At 35.9% G+C, this 25,970-nt stretch overlaps 1 protein-coding gene across 1 annotated transcript in view; it reads right to left on the bottom strand.

The window, feature by feature from the left end:
* The window catches only part of VPS13B (vacuolar protein sorting 13 homolog B), a 417,894-nt gene that overhangs the window by 141,935 nt on the left and 249,989 nt on the right, over window positions 1-25,970 (bottom strand). The window contains 2 exon segments of the mRNA XM_030444536.1: window positions 1,528-1,654; window positions 11,075-11,278. Coding sequence (XP_030300396.1) covers window positions 1,528-1,654; window positions 11,075-11,278 — 331 coding nt within the window.

Below are 25,970 nucleotides of genomic sequence, written 5' to 3'. Positions count from 1 at the left end.
AGAAATTATAGGAAAACAACAGATAGCAGCTACTGGGGAAATAATTTTCAGCTTCTATATAACTGTATTTGGATTCTCTGATGCAAGTCTTCAACACTGGATGTAGTACTAATTCAGTCTTTTTAGGGGGAAGTGGTGTCTCAGGCTTCCAAACAAGGATTGTTTGCTTTCAACAGCATAACTATTCAGGCAAATTTTGTGAGGCCTTGTTTTCATCTCTTGATAGGATCACACACCAGACTGTCAGATTTTGGTTTTGGTTTTCATTTCCTTGGCAATGACTACAATTTTCCTTCCTTTTTTTTTTTTTTTTTTCAACATAGACTCTGATTGATTTATACTTAAATCATATGTTGGAAATCACTGATAACCAACCTAATTGATTTCTCTTTGCATGTAAACCATTGTTAATACCTTGGCAAAGCTATCTGGATGGCCCCTGTTTTATTGGTGAAAAAAAGCTCTTCATCACTGCTGGCCAGAGAGAAAGAGATGAAAAACAGAATCAGTGCAGAAGGGTAGCTTCATAAGCAGAAGTACTACCCTTGGCTCATGAGAAGCTTGCAAAATGTTCAAGCACTTTGTAATTTAAACTAGACCCCTCCCTTCATCATTGAACATCATCCAGGGAGTAGATATAAAGAAGGTATGTATAGAAAACACTATTTTTTTTATTTTTTTTTTTTTACATTAAACAATTTCCATCTGCCTTTGCAAAGACTCTTTACATAAAATATGAAAATGTTACTTTTTCTCTCTCATTAGCTGTTATTTTGCAACCATGTATTCCTACTGCATGCTGCAATACACACCTAATACCCTTTTTGCTCCCGTCTTGCTTTTCTCAGGAGGCAGCTGTTATGAGAAATAATCCTTGTGAGCTGACAATAACTTTCTGATATTTCCCCTACATAAAATGTTTTAAATTCTTGAGCTACAAACAAATGCCAGAAAGTGAGTCAATACCTTCTGTGTGCAACATGATTCACAGACTAACCTTGAAGAAGCTGACCCATAGACTGGTAAAAGTGATTGTTAAATCTGGAGACCTGGAGTAGCTTCAAGTACCTACAGTAATGGTTGGAGAGCAGATGTTTTGTGGAAATCTGTGGGCTTGAAAATCTGACATGAAGAATTCAGCTCAATTTTTTTCTTAAAGATAGTCTATAAATTGCATTTCCAGGCTTCTTTACGAGAATGCTGTACTATGGCACCTCTTCTCAACACCTTTTAATCAGAAATCTTTTAAAAATCTTTCTGGAAATCATTTCCCATTTTCTGAATTGCAAACAGGCTCATCTACCTCTGCACGGGCTGCCTTTAATATCAAATGATACACAAAAATTATTTCTCCAGTGTGGAAAGAGCATTTCAGATAGTGACTAAGACCTTTTGCTTGGCTTTGCTTTCAGTCATGATCTCTATATTTGAAAACACACCCGGACATATAAAATAGTGAAACAGTAAAATATTAAGATTATCCACGTATTAGAAGTTACACTATTGCTGTTCACATCTTGTACTAACCTCTGCGTGTAAATTCTCTGCAGCATCAATTTTGGTGAAAATAATAGCAGGAGCTGCAGTTATTCGAACTGTAAAATCTGTTAAAATTGGAGTTAAAATCGCTCTCCTTTCCTGATGCCGTCGTATGCTAAAAAAAAAAAAAAAAAAAAAAAAAATTAAAAAATTACATTACATTATACATTTTTGAGGGGCAAAGCTTCTCATACTCTTCTTTGCATCCAGTATGTAGCAAAAAATGGCTTCAATATTAGTATAGCATTTGAGCATTTGAGAGTTACCTCAATAAACATGAAATATCACCATTATAAATCACATTATTTCCAATTCTGAAGGTGAGCTTCTACCTTCATTTCACAGAAAATATATGCTGAAATATTTGACTTTTTTCAAACTACCTCCAGGTAGACAAGTCTGATATTTGACACTGCTGCTTTTACTGCTTAATGAACTAGACAAAAATAATTTGAACAAAGATATGAACTTTACTATCAGGATTTTTCAAACTTGTCAGTGGATGCCCTTCACTTTACAGAATCACAGAATCATCCAGGTTGGAAAGGATCTCTGAGATCATCAAGTCCAACCCTTGATCCACTGCCACTGTGGTTCCCAGACCACGGCACTGAGTGTCACATCCAGTCTCCTTAAAAACCTCCAGGGACAGAGAGTTCACCTCCTCCCTGGGCAGCTCATTCCAATGCCTGATCACCCTCTCTGTAAAGAATTTCTTCCTAATATCCAACCTAAACCTCCCCTGGCACAGCTCAAGTCCATGCCCTCTTGTCTTACTGGTAGCTACTTGGGAGAAGAGACCGACCCCCCCCTTGGCTACCCTCTCCTTTCAGGGAGTTGTAGAGAGCGATGAGGTCTCCCCTGAGCTTCCTCTTCTCCAGGCTGAACACCCCCAGCTCCCTCAGCCCTTCCTCACAGGACTTGTGCTGGATCCCTTCACAGCCTCCTTGCTCTTCTCTGGACCTGCTCCAGCACCTCAATCTCCTTCCTGAAATGAGGGGCCCAGAACTGGACACAGTACTCGAGGTGTGGCCTCACCAGGGCTGAGTACAGGGGCAGAATCCCTTCCCTGGACCTGCTGGCCACACTGTTCCTGATCCAGGCTAGGATGCCATTGGCCTTCTTGGCCACCTGGGCACACTGCTGGCTCATGTTCAGCTTCCTTCAATCCAGACTCCCAGGTCCCTTTCTGCCTGGCTGCTCTCCAACCACTCTGTGCCCAGCCTGGAGCTCCCCATGGGGTTGTTGTGGCCAAAGTGCAGGACCCGGCACTTGGCTGTATTGAACCTCATCCCATTGGAATCAGCCCAACTCTCCAGTCTGTCCAGGTCCCTCTGCAGAGCGCTCCTGCCTTCCAGCTGATCCACACTCCCCCGCAGCTTAGTGTTGTCTGTGAATTTCCTAAATATGGACTCAATCCCCTCATCTAAGTCATCAATGAAGATATTAAACAGAACTGGGCCCACCCTGGGGACACCACTAGTGACCGGCCGCCAATTGGATCAGCACCATTCAGCGCTACTCTCTGGGGGCCTCCAGCAGTTCCTACCTCAGCACAGAGTGCTCGTGTCTGAGCCCTGGGCTGACAGATTTTTCAGGAGAATGCTATGGGAATAGGTGCTATGAACAGGTGTTCTAAAGTCTGGATTATAGTTGAATTCATGCTTTAAAGGTCTGTGGTGAAATAATTTCTGCACACAACAGTGTAACTGACACAAAAATCAAAGATATGAAAAATTAAACTAGGAAACCCCATGAAACTCTAGGGATCACACAATAATATATAACTACTGCCCAAGACATTTAAAGTGCCATGAAAATGGAGAGATGTCAGTTTTCCTCCACTGCTTCCACCACTGGCTGTTCAGAGATAGTACCTTTTCATCCAAATAACACCATTTGCTTGCCAATAATATTTGTGTCATTAAACTTGATAATTCCTTTTTTCCCCCAAGCTGTGTGTTTCTTTTTTTGTTCTGTTTTAAGAAAATACTAAGCCTAAGGGCACAGCTCCATTATAGATGAACCAGTAATAGCTTATGACAACACATTCCAAATAGCCAGAATCATCTGGGTCAGGTCAAATAAACTATTGCCACAAAATGCCATCTGAGAGCCCCTGAGATCAGGGGAAAAAAGATAATGAGATCAAGATGTTATTCAGCTCCTGAAAGAGGACAGAGTTCAAAATCTTAGGAGAACCTTCCATCAAGAGAGGTTTTTGATAACTTTTTTACCTATCATGATTTATAGAGATGCTAAATACCTGCATTTCACCACAGAGAACTCTAGAAGTCACCAAAAAGTTATTGGCCCAAGGCTAGATTTCCTATGCTTACAAAACAGAAATTTATCAACTCTGAAACAATGCAAGTTAAAACTATACACTAAATTATACAAATATCTATCACAACACAAGAGACTGAAATGAACTGCCATGTAGAAGAAGGAAGTAAGTTTATGTAGAAGTCCTTAAGATTTATCTCCATGCCAGACAGGTATCCCTGTACTACCTTTAATCTTGCCATCTCCAGTAATGGAAACATGGCCGTTCAGGCATCATTCAAGTGAGCCAGACACATGAACTATGCAATTTGACAATTAGTCCTTAGCATCATTGGAGTTATCCATGTACATGCCAATAAACAATATGGTTATATGCTTGACTATGCAGAAATCTCTGGACTGCACGTGGAATAGGTAACTGTCTTGTTTAATAATAGGTATCAATACACAGTCATCATCAATACACACAATGACACTAGATTCTGCTGAAAATGACACTATTTCAAATGCTGATGGCATGTGGGCCAAGAGTTAGGGAAAAAAAGAAATTAAAAAGACATCATAACATGACTGTAATTCAGTCAAGTTCAAAAAATTAAAAATCCAGATGACAAATTACTGCTTACACAATTTCAATTTGATGCTTCACATTCTACTAACAATTTTCTTAAGTGTCCTCAAAACATGTAGAAAGCATGAAATGATGATAGAAAGCTGGGAATACAGACTGTCAGATGTAGATTGGCCTTGAAGCCTTCAAATTTATTCAAGGCAACAGTGCACATCAGTCAAGAGCAGATGCAACAGAGCAGAGCTTCTATTTACTGCACACAAGTCTAATAAACTTTCTCTACACTGCTGAGAGGGATGCACACTGCTCTAAGTTGCATGCAAGATACTTCAGAGCAAGACAGTTACTAAGAGTGAGAAAACTTTAAAAGCATTTTCATAAGCTGTAGATCTCCTGATCTGCAAGGATGGTTTTTAAAGCAAAATTCTAAAGTCTACTTCGATCCCCAAATTAGAAAGAAGATCTGTTAATAGTTAGTGTACACCTTCAACTGAAAAAATCATCTTAGATTTTGCCAGCTCTACAAATGCTTCTCTCCCTGCCATCACCTTAGTATTAAATTTAAACCAGATGGTTTTCTACCCAATTCCTATTTCTCCTTCACAATAGGATGAGAAAAAATGCTTTTGTTTGTGAGGAAAATGAAAGAGCTAAGTAGCAGAACAATTCTATGAAAAAACATACAGCTATACATTAGAATGTTCTATATAACGTGATATAAAACTGCTGATACATATAGCAGAGCTGTAAAAGCAAGTTACTAGAACCCTAGACCCTGAAGAGACTGGCTCTCTTCAGTCATCTTTCAAATTATTTTTCAGTTAGTATGTATTCCAATTTCTTAATTTCTTAACTAACCAAGTACACTGGGTTAAATAACTTTTTTGGCACTACAGATATCATGTGTTATTTTACTTTTTACAAAAATCATTACTATGTGGTATCCCTGTCCTACTCAACTTACTAGTTTCTGCATTTCTAGCTGGTGAATTTGAAGTTCAGCCAAATCAAGTATTAGCAAAATAATTGTAAGTACAAACAGAAGGCAAACAGAGCACAGTAAATAATGAAGGGAGAGGATATGAGAAAGAGCACAAAAGGACCAAAGAAACAAATTCCACTTTGAATTATTAAGTCTTCCACACTGCACCTAAGTGCACAGTTAACTTAACACAGGTGTACACCACATGAGCTTATGAAAAAACTTGATTGTGAAGAGCGTAATGATGGCTCTATGTCTGCAGCACATTCATTCCATGGTTCATTTATGCATCTGTTATATATTTGTCTTGGAAAAAAAGGAAAAGCAAGTACTTTTAGATATGTTAAAGTAGTTGATCATCTACACTTAAAAGTACAGCACATTTGAAACACCATATGCTAAAGCAAAGCAATAAGGCAGTAAAGCTGTTCTGATAAGGCCTGGAGGTGTGCTGAATTTGGGCTGTATCTGCTCAATAACATGAACACTGGTTATGGACCACAGATCCACATTGTAAAAGCACAAGACCAAAGTGGTCTGTGTCCTCAAAGGCTTACAAGAAAAAACACCCTCACAGACAGTAAAAGTGAACAACTAACAGCATCATAGGTAATGATATCCGTACAGTGGCAACCTGAAAGCTGTCTTAGGAGGTTTTATATTACAGTATAATAAAAAAGAATTTTTTTGGAAGGATTTGCAAGGTGATATTGCAGTAACTCCGTGCACGTTCACACGAAGTGCCTTTATAACATATAGGCTAACCTAGGCATGAGCAAGAAAGTGCTTCTTCAAAAATTACATGTAGCAGCTCTGGTAACCAGTACGATGAGATCTGACAAGCAGAGAGTGTAGATGTTTCAAAGCAAATGAAAGCAGACGCATAAGGGGAAATGGATAGACACAGAAGTCTGGAAATACCAGAAAGCACAGATATTTCTAATAATTAATATGACAAAACATGTGGGGAGAAGAGAGAAAAAAATGTGAAGAACAGAATTTTGTATTCAAAGAAATAACATTTGATTAAATCAAATGAATTCATCAGTATTTGATTACACCCACTCAGAAGCATGTTGAATTTACACGAGGAGGAAGGACTGCCAAAGAGATGATGTTGCACTAACCTAGGAGGTGCAATGATGTGAGACTGGATAAGCTATGAAATTGCACAAAGAAGACCTATAACTTGGCCTTATTATGTGGAAAACCTAATTAAAAAAAAAAAAAAAAAGCAGAAAATACTGGCCAGTAAGAGCTAAACAAAACCTAGATGTGAAACGTGGAAATGTTTGCCTTATTCTTATTGCAATTTTTCTCTTAACAACAGCTTACTGAATCTAGAATTTGAGCTCTTACCTGCGTAAAAAATACATAGGTCAGGGAGAAAATCATATAAATTCAACACATGAATGACAATCAACAAATTTTTTATGTCATAAAAGTCTACTATCTACAGACAGACAAGTCCTCCCCAAGAATTCTGTCACTTGAATAAAAACAAAAAATTCAAGTCTTTAGCATGGAACAGGCAACATAATCAGTGTTCTCTAGTAGTATGAGGCATGCAAAACCAGAGATGTTATGTTGGCTAGCATGCTAACTTAGGAAAGATTTTTCCTTTGCAGGTTTCCCATAGTTGTATAAAGCAGTTAATCCTTGATCCACAACTGTATTTGGATATCCAACTAGTAATGACATTATCATGCCTCAGACCTCCATCTCCCAGTGGGCAGAAGGTTCATATCCTTTCAGTTCTCTGAGGTGTTGGAAAGGCACATTGCAAGACAGTGAAACAGAATAGCAACATTTTGAGGATTACCTAATGACCAGAATTATAAAATGAAAAAAACGTACACCATCTGGTTGTACAGAATGACTATTGTTAAATAATTATGCCTCAGTAAAGTTAATTTTCATCTTATTAAGAATGCTGAGCAATATTTCTTTGCTGTGTATTTATAAAGAAAATAATATACTCCATCTTATTGGGTAAGACCTTCTACAGTATGAATACAAGCACGACTTCAAGCACAGCAACTGAAGTACAGGACTGAATACAAATTTATTGCATTTTATTTCAAAAAGTTCACAGGGGATGCCCCTACTTCCCTACATATGAATCAAGATCTCTTTTTTCCTGGTATTCCTTGTGAGAACTTAGTAAGCTGCACTTCAGCTTTCCCAAAAAGCATGACCAAAAAAACTATTCAAAGAAAAATCTGCAGGAAACCTTTCTGAGGATCCTTGCAAAGCAAGAGTGGTATTTTGTTCAGTTTAGTACAACAGATCATTGGCTCCCTGACATGCTCAATGAGAGTTGCAGAGAGCTGTTCCAGATGGTGGTATGCCAAGGACAGAACTGTAATGCAGTATATTGCCACACTCAATTCATTACCACACAGAGAAGTAATGCTTTTAAGCTCAATTAATTTTTTTTCTTTTTAAACGGAGTTTATTCAAGCTGCAGGAAGCAGAAGTTGCTGCTGGGAGCTGGGGAAGGATTGCACAGGGACGGGGGCGAGGCCTCAAGAGAGGATATATTTCTTTATTTCCTTCAGGGCTGTTGTTTTTTCCATTGAGAGGAGGGAGAGGGAGGAGGAGATCTGCAAGCTGTAAAAGCAGTTTTCAATCAATAAAACTTCTCTTGGTTAAGTACTCCCAGTTCCCCACATGCTGTTTGGTATAGGGAATAAACGTGGACAGGTTTCATTTGTACATAACCTTATTAGAACTGTCTGACTGTTTCCAGTATTCTTTTCATATATTACACCATTAGGGAGCTTTTTATAACATCTACAGTGAAATACAAACATTTCATAATGGGAAGAGTTATGATCCCTGATCCTCAGTACAGCACAGAATTTGGATGTTGGGTTTTTTTGGTTTTTTTTTTCTGAGACAGGGCATCTACCCCACCAGAGCACTCCAGGCCCCTCATTTATCATGGAGTGACCTGCAGAGGCCTAGGAGGCATCACACCAGCACTTCCCAATAGCCCTCTTGAAGAATTGTAAACTAAAGGCCTTCAAACACTCAAGACTTAGACTCAATGCAAGACTGTTTGCTTTCCAAATTACAATGTAGAAGTTTTTCAAAAAATCAAACCCATGAGACATTAAAGTACTAGAAATACTAAACTGCAGAAAAAATGGTGGAAAAACCAGAAGGATTTACTTTCTGTGTAAAGATTGTTACAGCATTTAAATTACAAGTTATGTCAAAAGCACTTAAATATATGTTTGCATGATATCTTATATTTAGAGTGATTTGGTCTTTATGTGAATTTTTAAAACAAGATCAAATCTTCACCCTGTAGACTGAATTACAGTATAATGTATTTGAGAATTTTTTACAGTTATTTAATATATTAAAATAAAAAAGTAGTAATGCTTTTAGAAATAGGAATGGAAAATGAATGGCTGCTATCTGTGCTGAAGTCTTCTGCAAAGTAACTGAAATACTTGGACAGATGTTGGACATTATACTGCACCACATAAAGCCTAAGAATTAAAAAAATGAGGAAAACGGGTCTCCAGAAAGAATCTTAAAACCCAATGCAGCTAACAAACCATAACACTGGTTCTAAATGATATGTAAAAATAAATAAAAGTATATTAAAACCAAACAAAGAAACTAACCCTAAAATAACTCAGTAAAAATAATTCACTATGTTCCAGGTTAAACATGTTCAAGAAACTTAAAGAATTAAAAAAGAAAATAGTATCACAAGTAGGTCAAAGAATTAAGTGCTTGTGGTAGTTCTAGGAAATTTTAAGATAAATTTAACCCTTAAGACATTAAGCACCATGTAAAACACCATGCAGCCAGCACCTTTTGGTGCACATTGGAAATAGCTCAGTGGATGGCAGAGTTCAATGCAGGTTCTTCCAGTTCTCAGCACACCACTTCCACAGATCGTAAAATAAGCCCAGATGCAGTTAAAATGACTGCCAACTAAAAAAGCAAAAATCCTGGAAAAGAACTGTAGTAAATGTGTAAAATTTCAAGCCAAAAGACAAAGGAACACTCATACTGACTTTTTCTTTAAAAAAATTTGAGCTGGAATTAAAATAAAGTGTTGCATACCAGAAGGAAAATGCTAATGTATTTAATTAAAAGTGATCTAAATTGAACCCCAAATATAAGATTAATTTAAAAGCAATTTCAAACCAAACATACTTATGTGTTAAGAATATTCTAATACATTCTATTTTGGAAGTCTACTGAGGAAAAGAAGGATGTCCAAGAAGTTATGAGAAATAAAAAGGACTCAGGTTATCTGTAATAGTAGCTCCTCTCTCTCTTATCTTAATAGCTTTTCAGAAATCCCATCAAATTTCTTATCAAAATCTACAACCATAAAGCTGAGATCAAAGTGTGCTTCGCCAGTGGGAAGGAAAAGAAAAGCCAGTTTCTCAGTGTCTGCTACTCAAGCTCAACTTGCAAATTGGCCAGAAGTCCTTTGAGATAAGGTCACACACATTTTTTCAAAATTCTTTTGAAAAGAAAAATTGTCTAAGTAATTATATTAGTTAAAAAAGGTCAGGTGATCTTACAAATGAAGATAAATATTATCACTGTGTTTAAATTTTTATTTGTTCTCCTGTCACTTTCTGTGGTTTTACTATTCCTTCAGTTAGATCTCCATTTCCTGCCCTCTGTTTTTCAATGATAAGGTGGAATTTAAAATATTGATCACATCTTTTCCCAAAATGTGCTCAAGTGTGAGCTTATTTGTTCTCTTGGTCAGTCTGCATGCCACCACATAGCTTCTTTAACTACACCTTGTCTCACTTCAGAAAAATCTCAGAGTCCTCTTACCTCTCTCTTTTAATAAAAAAAAAAAAATTTAAAAAATCAGCAATGGTTCATTTTTTGCCTTTTCTTTATCACTTTTATGAACTTATTCTTCAATTAACACAGGAATCTTATTTAAGGAACCAGTGAATTATTACTCTTCACCATCAGATCTTATTCATCTCCGTTTGCAAAGAGAAGTCTGACTGCTACACAGCCTGAAAACTTAGCTTCAAACCACCTGTATGGAATTTAAAGTATACTAAAACTTAAGATGTCATTTTTTCATAGTTTACCACTTAAAAAAACAAGTTTGTATTTGAAATTTTTTCAACTTTCTTTTACTGGAGGATGGGGTTTTTTGGTGTACAGATCATACAATACACAATAAGGGAGACTCAGCTGAAATATCTCATTCTCAAAATTCATCTGGTTTTAGTTACAGAAGTGCAAAAAACAGTTCAGAACCAATAGGAAATGTTCTACTTTATCCTCCTCTAGCTTAGAAATGTCTAAGCTGGTTTTACTCAAGCTTTTTAAAAATACAAACAGAAGATTAAAAAAAACCCTAAAAAAAATATCAAAACCAAAACCTCCCATTGCTTGTAGACTGAGAAGCTAAAGTCTCAGCCCTGGAGTTATTTTTATGGACATACAGTAATTCATTCAGAAAAGAGCTTATAGTGGAAACAAAGGCACAAAATAACCAGACAGTTACTACAGTATAACAATAGTAATACGCATTTCAAATGTATAATCCAAAACGCCTTGGAAATGTGCTTGTAATGTAAAGCAAAACCAGTCCAAAATTATTTGATTCAGATACACTGCAAATGACATCTGCAGTGTTTCTGCTATGTAATTATATTAAAAAAAAGTTTAAAAAAACTTCCTACCTACTGGCCATGTTCCATTCAAGCGCTGGATTTTGAGAATTTCTTTCACTCTCTGTCAAAACCCCTCCTTTTCCATTTTCCTTCTCTGGTTTCAGCTGATTCCAGTGAGCAGTACCAATATTTATAGACTGAAGATCTATTTGATATTGTCTGTCTTCAACCTCTGACCCAGGGTCTCGAAGTATTCCTAGATTCAGTGCTCTCCTGTAATGCCAAAGGGAAAAAGCAAAAAAGAAAAACAAACAAAAAAACAAAAAGGAAAAAAAAAACAAGAAAAAAAAAGGAAAAAAAAACCAGCAAAGGTCAAAATCAGGCAGATATTCATTAGGATAAAAAAATGAAGAAAATTTATGTATCAGTTTTGCCATTCTTGATGACATCTATGCATTGTTTCAAGTCCAGCTCTTCAGAATTATTCAGCTGTCTTTTTTCTACAGAATTCAATGGGAGATATGCAAATAAATATATTCCAAAATTTATCCAGATTCACCAAAGTTAGTATGAGATCAATCCACTGAACGTAACTGCACTTTCAATCAAGTCCACATGAGCAGAATTACGAGGAAACAGGAGCAATTCATATATACTGGATGGATAAAGGATGTCACATTCAAGTGTCCAAAAAAGAGCAGCCACATACTGGCATTATGAACAACTTCATTGTGAGACAGTTGCTCCACCGTTGATAGAAAAACAGTCCAATGTCTTTAAAATGGAATTTCAGTACAGTGCTTTCTGTACAACTTTTCTGACAAGTGAGAAAAAAATATAAATTTTAGTGAACCACACGACTTGTGGGTTCTGCTAAATTCTGTTACATTAGATTTCATGAAATATATTCAATTGAACTTAACACTGTTTTTCAAAACAAGCCAGTAAAGGAAGAAGGTGGATTATCTGATTATTTTTTTTTGCCTTGAATCTACTATCACAAAAATTTACAGTCTATTTTTATTGATTTCATACATCTGAGTTCAAGTTTAATCTTATTTGCACATGCGATCCAATTTACTGCTGCATTCTAGGTTGAAATCTTATGTGAGAATTGTAGTTTAGTGTATTACTGCTGCTTCCACAGAGAAATTAATAATTCTGTGATCTATTTAATCACTGATGCTAACAATCTAAAAATAAAGATTAAAGCAGTTCATCTCAACCTGCGATGCACACACTGCATGCAAACTGTAAGTACAGGTAAGGAACCTATTTCAAAGTATGAACCCAGTGCTGTCCAAATCCAAACACAATTGAAACTGCTAAATACCATTGCCACTGTCACCAATGGAGTATGCAAGCAATTAATAAAATTAAGTAATTAAGCATGTCTATCCACAGAGGCATGTGAGCAGCAGGAAATCCATTTTGATCAAGTAATTCCTGGTGAGGCAGTGGGATGGCATTGTTCAGTAGCCCTGTAACTTTCCTAAATGCTTAGCACAAATACACTGAAAATCTGTTCTGTCAGTAGTGGTATTTCAAAATTAATGTGGTTTCTTAAAACTCAAGAATGTATTTGTCAACTTGCCACATAGAGAGATCTAACCACAACAACTGTGTATTTTATTATTCTTTCTAAGCATTGCTTCATCAATATGAATGCAGTTCTCTTTGGGTTGGTTTGGGGTTTTTTTGGTAGTTTTTTGCATTTTTTTTTCTGTTTGTTTGTTTTTAACATGATAGCTTTTTTGTCTATTGCTACTTCTAAATAAGGGAATATATGTTTTGTGAAATATTACTGAAATCAAAGCACAAAATGACATATTTAATGAAAAATATCAAATATATAGAATACTAATTTCACCCACACAATAAGTTCTCTCCTGAATGTCACTCTAAGGGGTATTTTTCATTAAGTGAAATTTCACTTCATTTTCATGAAGTGCTGGAGAACTTGCAGTGAGCTGCACCTAGCACTACACTCCTTAGGCTTGGTCAGCACAATCATGACCTTGTGAACTGAACTCCTAGAAAATGGGGATTTATGTGCCAATCTGAAATTCCCCAACGTGACAATGGCTTTCTTCCCCTCATAAATTTCCTGATTTAAATATAAAACCTAATGTAATCACTCTTTGGCAGACATTTTTAGATGCAGCAAAAGACACAAAGCACTAGTGCATTGCATTTGTAGTAAGATTTGTGAAACAGATATTTTTTTCATTTGATCCAATACATTTACTAAATACTAAGAACTAGACAATGCTTGCATTGCTTTGGGATATCACAGTTTAATATTTTCATGCTGATATAAAAACTGCATTTTTATTCTCTTCCCACTATCAACAATCTTTTTAATATAACACAAATCTTTTCCTTTGATCCTTTACATCCCACCTTTAAAATACAAGCAAACAAGTTGTGTTTCTGTAGATTACCCATTTCAAGAAATGCGTGTTCTACATCAACATGTAGAACATGAGGATTAGTTACTAATGCACTGATGTTTTGACTAAGCTGGCTATTGCTTTCAGAAAGTACATCCTGCCAGTTTATTACAAGAATCAAAACACAGCCTTTTCCCAAATAAATTATCTGCATACAACCATTTACACAAGCACTCATTTCTGGTTTTCCGTATCAACTATTTTTCTAAGTGTGCCCTCAACTTAGTTGAATACCTCCTAGAAGGATGAAAATAAATTAAATTGCAGCAAAATTGGCCTAATCTTAAGTTTAAGTGCTATGTATGAACTCCACAGCCTTCTTCCCTGTGCAGCTTTGAAAATCCTTGTAGGAGACAAAATCAGGAAAACAGAGTAAGCCAAAGTAATGGCTACTCTACCCCTTGCATAAACACTGTTTTACTAGCTGTAAGGTTCTGTAGGTGCTATGATTTTAATTGCTTCCCCCTTCTAAAAACAACCTTGCTATCTCACCTGAATCTTTTAGCAGGTGGTGTAGAATACAGCAGTTGGTTAATAATACAGTAAGATCATAAGCAACTAAAGATGACCATAAGCATGTACCAGGAAATACATCTTTACTTTCTTTTCTATATTGATTTAGTCTGGGTAAGGCTTTTTGTATGTTTATGTAAGAAAAAGCTCATGTTGAACAACTTAAGAAATGCTGCTGAATAGGCATTATTCTAAGACCCTCTGTAAAGTTAAATCTATTCACTTATAGCTCATCTGAGACCTAGGAAAAGCTAAAGCTAGCCAGGAAAATGACACTTAAGGACTACTTTCTGTGTAATGATTAAGAAATATTCAAGGACTTCACATGCAACAGCTAATGCTTGCTAGCACTTACACCAAGATCTGTGTGCACTGATTTTGGTTTTTGGGTACCAAGATGACAAACCTATCTACCCAATTTTCAATTAGTAACAGTTTTGTCTGGTGGGAAAAGATTCTTACAATTCAATTTTTAAAAAGGAAACAAACCATCAGTTTTGATCAATATATACCCTCTTGGTGTGTATACCCAATATATACCCTCTTATTCCATCTGGATATAGATGCTATGCAAGAGGACCGCTTCCTCTTAAGCTTCTGGAGTCCCAGCCCACCTGTAGCCTGAAAGCCCCTCACCTGTGAATGAGGTGTCACTGAACTAGTGTAGAAATCACAGTAATATTTACCATTGACCTCATGATCCTTAACTGCCTTTTCCCCAGTTTAATTCAATAACTTTCTCTCCTTGACAAGGCCAAGAAGATGTCTTACACTGAACAGGGGACATTGAAAGAGCTGATTTTTAGGGAAACAATTGAGCACAGATTCATTTGAAGTGGAATGCTCTAAGTGTTAAGAAGGGCATTGAATAAAAATGTGGTAAACCTAGAGCATCCGTGATAGCAACACTGGCCTCTGAAAATGCTAAGCTTCTATCAGTAAAAAACCCGAAAGGAATCATCTTACCAATTTAATTTTTCTTTTTAATTACAGCAGGTAAATGCCTATTTATCACAGCAAGGAATCAAATGCTTGAGACACTGGGAGAGAAACAGAACTTCCCCAACATCACAGAACACACACAGGCATAAATTTAGAATAGCAATAAAAGAAACCCTGTAGCATCAGCCTTGTTCATGATAGAAGACTTGGATATGTCTCAGTTTAGGTACTAAAACCATTCATTTTTGAGGAAGATGGAAAGAAGAAAAGTAAGGAGCAAAAAGGAGGGCACAAGAGTAGACAGGAGGAAGAACAAAGATGGGGTCAGGGTACTAATGTTGAAATTAAAGAAAAGCAGCGGGTATGAAAACTCTGTTATTGCAAAAAGCAAGAAGGAGACATCCTTCGGCTAGAAGGGAAGGTCCTGAGAAATTTTGAAAATTCTGAACATGATCCTGAGTACACATTCTGACACACAGAGTGAGCTTCGTATCTTCCCCTCAGGGTAACCTCAGCTTTACCTTCCCACCCTGCCATGTGTCTATAGGGAGACTTATTTGTGGTTTAACATACTGTTTTATGACTGCTGGGATGTTGGAAGCAGTTTATTTTAGTCTGGGTCAGTAGAGCAGGCTCTCAAATGCTGTCAGCAGTAAACTCCAGTTCTCACCATTTCTGCCTCCTTTCCCCAGGAACTATGCCACATATGACTGACTTCATTGGCAGCTGCTCCTCCTCCCATCTAAAGGTCAGACTCAGAAGAACTGAATTTCAGCCCAAGCTCCACATTTGCTGGCAGCATATGCTGGACTGGATACCAGCAAGTTCTTACAAAAGACAAATATAAACTGAGTATGGTAAACCTACTTTGTTTAATGCTTTATCAATTAGCAAATGATGCTATTTTGTTCATATGTCTGTACTCTCATAACTTTTAATTTTAAAATAACACTTAAAGTTTACAGAAAGCTGTTTAACAATTTAACTACATTCCCCTGGCTTGCTGTTGTGTTTTGTTCTGTACAGCCAGATGCATCAGCATCTTGAAGACACTGCATGGCAAGTGTCCCAAAAGGCAAAGTGGTTGAGGTATCTGGATTCACCTTCAGTAGTAGAAGACCCTTATTGAAAGAAAACACCAGTGCTAGTAGCTCCATGAGCAAAACAAAAACAACTAATTCTAAACATTTACATAGTGGATAAACACATCACATCTCTAACACAGAGGAAGAAGTTATTACTTGAACTTTAACTGAATACATTTTATAGTCATACCTCTATGAAAATTTGTGTTTAAAGCTTTTGTGAACAGAAATAAATCACCTTAAAAGGTAGATTACTTCAATATGCTGAAAAAAAAAAAGACAAGCAATGACAGAAACATACATAAAAATTTCTTTTGGTTGTGCTAGGCTGCTTAAAAAACCTGATACAGTGAAGCAAAAGTACAACATTAGCCTTCCTTTCTTCTAAACTAATGTGGGATAAACATTCGATGTGTCTCTTGGGCACTGGTTCTTTTTTTGTTCTTATACCTACAGATGAGTATCATGGCAAAAAGAGGAGCTTGTTTAAGTGCAAAAAAAGCTGAAGAAGAGGATGAGAAACCTAGTAGTTAGAAAGATCTTTAGGTACCACAAGGATAATCATGAAATTACAGAACTTGGTACTTTCAAGTCATCAAAAAAAGATAAAAAGATGATTCAACTATTGATCAGTGTGTGCTAAGACATCATTCAAAACATGAATGTCAAGTGCCTGGTGGAAAAAACTGGAGGTACAGAACAAATCATCAAAGAGAAGAGTAGTGAAATTTACTTGAATGTCATAACATGTCTTTTAGCCTCCTCACTGTCAGCCTGGAATACATAAGAACACGGCAGATACATGTTCAGAAAATTTATCCTTGAAAGAGTCTGCTCTATTTGTATTTCAAGACACTCCAATCTTCTAGAGACTTCAAGCACAACAGAGAAACTACTATTATGAAGATCTTGGTTCCTAGCAAACAGAGAATGACATTCCAAGAAGGTATTGAGGGTCTTCAGCGAAGTCATCACACTATGTTATCTATGATTGTTTCTCTTAAATATCTCCAAGCAAGGTATTACAGAGTCACAGCCACAAATATGGCCATATGGGACAGACAGAAACACAGGCTTATCCCCTCTCCCTGCTTCTAGATTTCCCCAGTTGTGCAGCAGCCTTCTACAGAAAATCATAATAGTAATAATTCTAATTTTTTTCAAAAAGTCTTAACAAATTATGCTTTCTTTTTACCAGTACTTCAGAACAGGTTTTTCTTGGCAAGCCAAAAGAGACAGGTCTTCCATTACAATTACTTTGTAAGCTTTTTCTTAAAAAATATACAATATTGACAAAAAACTCAGTTCTTGAAATGTTCAGAGGCGAAAGAGTAAAATTAAAATAACCTTACTTTTTAGCTAGCTACTTTGTGTCCTTTATTGACTGGTTTCATCAATTGCAGCTACTGAGCCATACAGGTATTTACTTTCACCTAAAACCATTTTAAAAAAGGCCTGACTTTCATTGACCTATATAAATGAAAGAAAAAAAATATTTGGTTTTCAATATATAGAAGAAATTCAAATAACTGAATGCAAGGGTTTGAGCCTATTTTGCATGTATGGCTGATAGTCTCTCAAAAGGAATAGAAGATGCTGTCTCAAAGCTTGAGGTGACAAACCTAACTGGCTGCATGGACACCTAGAAGAGCCAAGTCTGCCAGCTCTTCATATGTTGTGCACAAGAACATCTGAGACTAAGAGACAATGCTTGTCAGGCCTTCTCAGGGCCTGCAGGATATGTTTCTGCCTTTGCAAGATTAGAACATGCTGAAGAAAACCAGCAGAGGCAGATTTTATTCCTGTTCTCTCTAAACTCGCTTATTATGTGACTCTAAGCAACACAATGTCTGCAACTCATATATTTTTTTACTCATATATTTTGTGGATATAATACCAAAATGTTGTTGTAAATATAGTTAATCAATTGCATAGAAAACACTTTGAGATCATATTCTACATATAAAAATATGTATAATAAATAAATAATGCAGTTTTTATCAAGATGTTATTTAACTACTGGAATATTTTTATTTTGAAACTCAGTAGGTACAGAGAGGAAAAAATAACAACATCCCCTCGTGCCTTTTAATTACAATGGTGGTGCCAGGTAGATGCTGCTGTAACTCCCTTTGCTATACATTGAGGAAGGTCAGATTTTAGTGAACTGGACCCCACCAAGGGCAAGATTGGTAGCAGTGCAGTGATTAGACAAAAGCTACAAAACACATGAAAGGAATTACAATAGATCAGACACCAAACATTTTGGTGTTGTGCTTCCTTCCTCTAGTCCTACGGGCAGGAAATGCTCTATGTGTCCTGTGAGTTGACCAGACATTTAAAAGTAGCCCCTTGTTCCAAAGGCTCTGGTAAAATAATTGCCTGCTAAGAAGCTGAAGAACTTCTGCAGCACAGTTGCCACCTGAAGCTGTACCGGGAACACGATATGAAAGATCCTATGATGACAAGGTATGGTAAACTATATGGTAATTGCACTCTTTCAAAACCAAAAAAGCATAAAATGAAACAAAGCTGAAGTCTGCAGCTGTGCATTTAGATGTCATCTGTTTAGTTTCTTATGTGAATTTTTCTTGTTTAAATTTCTCAGCAAAAATAACAACATGAGCAAGTCTGAACATCTAAGGATCACTTTTTTATTTTTACACTGGTTAATATTATAGACACTTTGAGGAATCTTCATAGTTTTGAAGCACTTGTCAAAAATCAGGGAGCACAGTATAAATACATAGTTGACAAGACTGTATAAATGATAAGCATGCACAACTCCAAAGGAAGGTCAAAGGTATTTTTGGATGCCAAATGTTTCTAGAAGCTGCAAGTGGAATTCTCTAAATAGAGTCTGTGAGGAGAAAGCTTGAAGAGTTTAAGTGGGTGGAGTGGAAGTCTGGGATGAGGGTTAGCAAAAAAATCCCAAAGACAATATAATCCCAAGACTTTTAGGATTTTGTTTCATGATAGTAATAATTTTATCTCAAAACTTAATGCTGTTTGGCAGTAAGAGGATCTTTGTTTTTTTCAAATATTTCAGAAGTACTTGGTTTTCCACATAGCTAAGTTAAATATTCCTGTATTTTACTTTGTTTTCATTGATTCACCTCGTTCAGTGGTACAACACCTCAGTTTTTTCAGATGTTCTAATACATTCACCTGGAAATACCGAGGCTGAGTTTCACTGAACACGAACTTCATACTTGATGCATGCAATTTTTTTTTACATGGTGTGGTACAACCTGGTACAACAATACAAGCCAGAAGATGTACTGTCCACAGTGTGTTTGATAAGATGACATGGGACAGGATTTCTTTTTGCTGTTGTGTCAGTATATTGAACTCACACCTGGACATCAATCAAATTCTACAGAAAGCAGTATAGAATGTTAGAAAGAAATAAATATCAGTTTTTCCTTTACATTAAACATTGTGTATTAATGAATATTTTTGGCATAGTATACTGTAATAGGGGATTATAGCATAGCTAATACAGCTAGAAACAACTCTAAAACACAAATATTTGACTTTACAAGTCAACTGACATTTATCTTTGGCACTGATTAAATTACTATGTCAAGATGCCACTTGTATTTTCTTTTTCTTTTGCAGAATTGTTGTATGCTTAATGGCAAGCTGGATCTATTTCTAAAATAGTGTAGATACTACTGTAAAATATGGCAATAACAGTTTAAAATTACCTCCTTTAATTATTTTCTAAAGTCCTTGCACCACTTTTCAATTTAAATAACACTGTGAAACTGTCCTGGTAGAAAATTCATCCCATATTCATTATGAAATGTATTATCTTTTATGTTAAAACCCATTTTTTATCTTCTTTAAAACTCCACTGAAGTATTACTCATGACACTTCCAAATTCAATATGAAACTATGCCTAACGAGAATCCAGGGAAGTTTACTGATAACTACACGTTTGAAGGGGGGATCCTAAAAAAAAAAAAAAAAAAAAAAGTGGAAATAAATGTCTTAAGTTTATTCTCAGTGATTATTAGGACTGCAAAAGGCAGAAATTATGCATAATCTATTAAAACAAGTGATACATTGATCAATGTATATTTCACCTTTCCCCAGAGATTTAAAATCCATCCTGTGTGTACTGAAAGGAAAGAAACTATGCACTGATTAGAGAGGCAGTTTATATATATATATGTGTGTATATATATATATATATATATTTAGAGTTACATATAGGAGATTTTAATTAATTTTCCTGAAAGGGCATCTTGAATATTTGTACTGCAAAGTCTGAACCTTTCCCTTCATGACTTAACTTAATTTTTATTTCTTTTCTTCAGCTACGTCCTATATAATGAGTAAGTCTTGAGTTCAGAGAGGTTAATGTAAAATCAGCAGTGACCACAAAGTATCAAGGTTCTACCAGTTTTGGCTTCATGAGAGAATTACAGGCTTGAGTTCCCATGCCTGGGGGCAGAAACTCTTGCTACAAAGACAGAGGCAAGACTCAAGTTATATAGAAATTGTTCTTTCACTTCCAGGTTTAGTTTTTCAAGGGGCAATGTAGTACCAACTACATGCTGCAAAGAGTTTCCAGCAAGTTTAGTGCTCATTTTTATTCCTAAAGAAATGAGCTGAAAGGAAATTGTACAAACTGGTGTTTCTTCTATCTTCCTTTTTATAAAATATTAGGACTTGAACAATCAAGGCAGCTTTATCAAAACACAGGACAAAGCACAACTTACCTGGTATGTTTTCTTCTTTTTTTTCTTTGCTATGTTCACTTATTCTCTAAGTACAGGATGCCCTCAAACTTCCTCATCTTCCATTATTCTTTATTGGATGTCAAAAGGTTTCTTTTCAACTGCACGACATCCAGGTAAAGCATAGTCCCAAAACCTTAATAGTTTTCCTGAGATCTGTTAGAGTTGGATTGTTGGGAGTTTTTTTCCCTTTCAGAAAATGCTTTTGAACTTCTATTTCTTCCATTATGAAGCTCAGATATCATCCTGAACAAACCACTTCCCCACCAGCATTTTCCGATTATTTCTGGCTCTGCAGGAGGGCAGGAGCAGAGGAATGAAGTACCCTGCTATAGCACATTTGAGTGTGGAGATTATCCCACCAGTTCTTCTAAGGGTTTAAAGCTTTTTGGGTATGTTATTACTAGAGACCTCATCTCCTCTTTACTATATTGTTTCTATTCTTAAAGTATGACTACAAAACTGGACAAAGAATAACAGGTTTAAACTAAAACATAGGAAGTTCCACCTCAACATGAGGAGAAACTTCTTTTCTGTGGGGGTGAGGAAGCACTGGCACAGGCTGCCCAGAGGGGCTGTGGAGTTTCCTTCTCTGGAGACTTTCAAAACCCACCTGGATGTGTGCCCTGCCCTGGGGGATCCTGCTCTGGCAGGGGGGCTGGACAAGATGGTCTCTAGGGGCCCTTTCTGACCCCTAACATTCTATGATTAATGGAATCACACCTGAAGTCAAGCAAAGTCTCCTTGTCTTACCACCATTAAAGAAAGTTTTCAAAAACTAACAACTTTGACTAAGTGCATAAACTTGCACAGAGAAACCTACAAAGGTTTTCTAAAAGAAACATGAGACTAAAGCCATTGAGAAGCATTTTGCTCTTCACTGAATGGACTGATTTTTTCCAAACATTTTTAATTTAATGAAACATCCAGAAGATGTGGAAGTATGCAGCAAAATTTCAGGAGACATCTGCATGAAAGGTCAGTTTACAAATGGGATTTTGATACATAGATTCTCATCTTAAAATATGTAATAAAGGTATGACTATACACCACACATTTTAGGTACCATTCTTATAGTCAATTTTAAATCCACTAACTCCTCCATGCTATTAAATACAATTACTGCAACTTAAATATATAAATAGTTATTTCAGACTGGAGTGGCTGTAGCTTTTTGTTTCTTCTATGATGAAAAATTGGTAGCTTTTGTTTTAAAAGTGTGATACTTTAAAAGGGTTATTTATGTCAAGACATTTAAATATACTTAGAATATGGTTTAGGAAATGGACGTCAAAACTCATCTTTAGGCTAAAAGTATAAAATACACAAGAAATTTAGAGAACCAGAGAGAACAGATAAAGAACAAGAGAAAATCTAGCAAAGCTCAAACTGAAGAGGATCCTCATTCATTGTAAGCTGTTGCTGAGGTAGCTTTTAGTAGCAGGAGGCAACAGTCTTAGATACCTACATCCTGCCATAGAAAGCCACAGAATCCACCATTGTTTTGTAAGCATTAAATACGAAGCATTCACACTGCATCAATTGAAATCTACTATTCAGCCATATACAATCTGTTTTAAACAGAGGTTTTAAGCAAGCTCCACTTACAGGGCAATATCAGGCAATAGTCATCTTCATGTACTCAGAATTTATCTGTGTATTCACAATACTGACCATGAAGACTGCAAATTTTAGTGTCAGGGAAGAAAACTCAAGCTTTGCTTTATTCCTGGAGCTTAAAAAAAGAATAAATACACAGGCACTACACAGACAAAAGCCCTCACACAAACAAATACTCAGCACATTACACTGTCCATTTGGGAAACAGCAATTTCTATCATCTGTAGTTAGAGTCCAGTTTAGTAAACACAGTGCTTAATTTTTATATAAACTGCAATGCATGAATACAATATACAGACCTTAGAAACTATTTTTTAGGAAGCTACTTCTGTAAGTCTTGCATTTACATAATATATCAGGCATTTTTTCTTATTCTGCCAACAACATGGAAAATCACCCATTGCAAGTTGTCTGAAAGTGTATCTCAAGAGTCTGAACCAACACATACCAGATAAATGCATTCCTCTGAATTTTTCTTGAATATGTGCATAAATATATATGCATCCAACCTTAACCTGGGAAATAGAAAAACTTTTGCTTTGCAGCTGGATTTTCTGATCTGCAAGCTTTTTTTCCTGTTCCTTGAAAAGCTGTCAAAGAGTTCAAACCTGTGCTGTTATGATCCTGGAAGTATCTATCTATATATAGATACTCATAGATTCTCCTACCTCCACACCTGTTTATTTCTTGTTGCTGAAGAACACACACTTATGTCAGAAAAAACAAGTATTTCTGATTTATGCCAATCATTGATTTTGAACTCACTGAAGATGCCTGATACTGTCTCTGTATTTTATTACTCTCAATATGCATTTGTGTTAGCCATTAATATACCCATGTTAGCCATTGCCTTCTCACTGAGAAAAAACCCCTAACAATAAAAAGAATCAGAGAGCCTAATAAAATTTTTGAAAGGCTGAAGAATGCTACATTTATCTTTGTCAGTTACAAATAACAAACCCCATGAGAATATGAACCAGTCTTTAAAGAAAAAAGTGATGGATTTATATCTTTAAGGAAAAAAGAGAAAAAGAATAGCTTCTGAAATGCAACAAACTATATAACTTTTAAATCTGGGTATTTTTTTTATTGCAGCATAATTAGGTTTAATAGCAAAAATGAGAGATAAAGCAGTATGTACAGTCAGAGCATAGACATAAAAAATATTAAGTATGACTTTTGACTGAACTGAAGGTGGCTGAACACTAAGCTACCTTGGAAAATCAATAAGAGTGAGGAACCATACTCAAAAAAACAATTTGAGCTGTTTGAGGTAAGAGTAACAAGGATTTAATTTCACCATGGGAGCTTTGAATAGTATCCCTTAGAGAAATATACTCAAATAACATATAATAATTCTGTATGTATCTGCTGATCCCTTTTGCTAGATAATCCCAAACCCAAATAGGAATACTTAAAAGTGGTAAACATAAAAGAAAGGCACTGGCAAATGGTTTTGCAAAAGAAAGAATTCTTTTATCCAAAAAGTAGTGTAAGAACTGTGGTATGAATTTGTCATAGATAAAACCCTGTGAGAGACATCAGAGAACCCACAAATATTTATGGAATGAACCACAATCTGTATACAGAAGTTAACAAATGTCTCATTACAAATGGGATATGGTTTTCCCAGTAACAGAAGCACACAACTTGCATTATATTTAACTTGAGATATTGTTATAATTAAAAATACTACAAAGAAAAAAGAGTCTGCTTTATATATTACTGGAGAATACTTTTCAACAAACAAAACATTTGCTGAAGCCAAATCTGATGGAAATTACATTTACTCACAAACAGTGAAGAAGGAAATTGTAAAATCAGTTTTTAAAAGCTTTCCTGAATTATTTTAGCATAAATTATTTATCTCTGTGAAGACTTTTAGATGCTAGTTTTCCAGAAAAGTAACCATGATATGTGGACTCAATCATATAAATCCACATATCCATGCAGTCTGATGATCTTTAAGGTACCTTCCAACATTAGACATTCTATGCACTTTAAGAATCAGCAAAGGAAACCTAGGGCAGGAGTTGTAAGGAGTTTGTGTGAAGTAACTGATGTTTATGAAAGTAACTTGTATAGAGGGACCACTCCAGTTCTTATTATGGCATCAGCTCCTAAGGACCAACTAATTATTTTCTCCCACATCAACAGAAACCCAAACACCTTTCATCATTTCCCCCAGTATTTTAAAATAACAATAAAAATGTAAAGCTACTTACAGAAAAGGAAAGATTAAAGAGAGGTAACTTGAAATAAGAAATGTAAAAGCTTCAATAGTGTTGCTTTATAACACAAAACATATAGCACAACTTACATAAAAAAATAATTCTAGCGTTCAGATTTCCTTTTATTTTCCAGTTTTACAGCTTATCTGAACTATTTTTCACTGAATTCAAGTTGCTGAGTATTTAAACTGTGAAAGGTATCCTGGGATTTTAAAATGGAATTTTGTGTCTTTTTTTCTTTGTCTCCGTGCCTTTTTTCGTTTACCTTTTTAAACTGTTACACTGTGTTTAATAAAATTAATGGCGAATCTGAGAATTTTATTAAAATTCTTAGTTCATAGTGTCAGATTCTGTGCTGTGTTTTAAAAACCCAAACCATGATGGCAAATTAAGCTGATCCAAGCTCAAGCTGCTGCAATATTACCTTTTTGCTAAGGTTATGTGTGCCTATACGATAAAGAGGCTCAAGTCAATGACCTGACTGAAAAAAGTTGCCTGATGCCCCCAAAATGTTTTTGGCTTCTTCAACTCACTATACTGAAGCACAAGGAGCAGCACCATAGAGCTGCAAAGAGAAGGATGTCTTAGAATCAGATTTGCAACCTTTGTAAGCACAGAACTTACTGCCGAAAGACAACTATGACTAAAGTAATGTTAAAAACCAACATTATACCTATCCTACTCTGGGCTGCCCCAAGGATGCCCAAGGACACATTTCACTCCTTGAGACCCTTCCCTGGGCATGGCTTGTCTGCACATCACTTGCTTTGGGACGAGGATGAGAGATTTCTCTACTCAAAGAGCTCTTGAAACATCTAATGTGCTTTCTCTCCAGCACAGTAAATAAAGAATTAATCTGGAGAAGAACTAAGTTTGAAAAGTATTTTCAAATGGGATGAAGGGCAATCATTAGAGTTAAGGGAGGCAAGTAGCTACACAACCTGATTTCAGCTAAGGAGGTGTGTATCAATGCTGGTTGAGGAGAAAGAGAGACGTGAGATTTCTAAGGGTTTTATTTAAAATGTACAAAAGATTTTGAAACTAAAAGGAGAAGAAATTACTCCTCCTGGGGAGAAGGCAACAAGACTGAGAAGACAACAACTGAGTCTCAATAAAAAAACAACAAAAAACTATGCACAAGTATTTATCATCTAAAGATTATGAAGTATCAAGGCAAGTAGCTTAAAATATTGAGTATATTGAGCAAAATGACAAGAGAACGAAATGAAAATTTTTAACGTTTGAAAACTAACCAACATTCAAACAAGTTTTATTTTGATTGCCTTCACTATTATAGGTTTCAACATGGCAGACTTGCATTGGGTTTTTTTGCAATGGAAAATGGAAATGAAAAAAAAAATCTTGTTTTAAA

The sequence above is a fragment of the Calypte anna genome, chromosome 2, assembly GCF_003957555.1.
Source record: "Calypte anna isolate BGI_N300 chromosome 2, bCalAnn1_v1.p, whole genome shotgun sequence".
Classification (NCBI taxonomy): Eukaryota; Metazoa; Chordata; class Aves; order Apodiformes; family Trochilidae; genus Calypte; species Calypte anna.
Note: the sequence above shows the minus strand (reverse complement) of the source record. Positions and strands in the feature narration are given on the sequence as shown.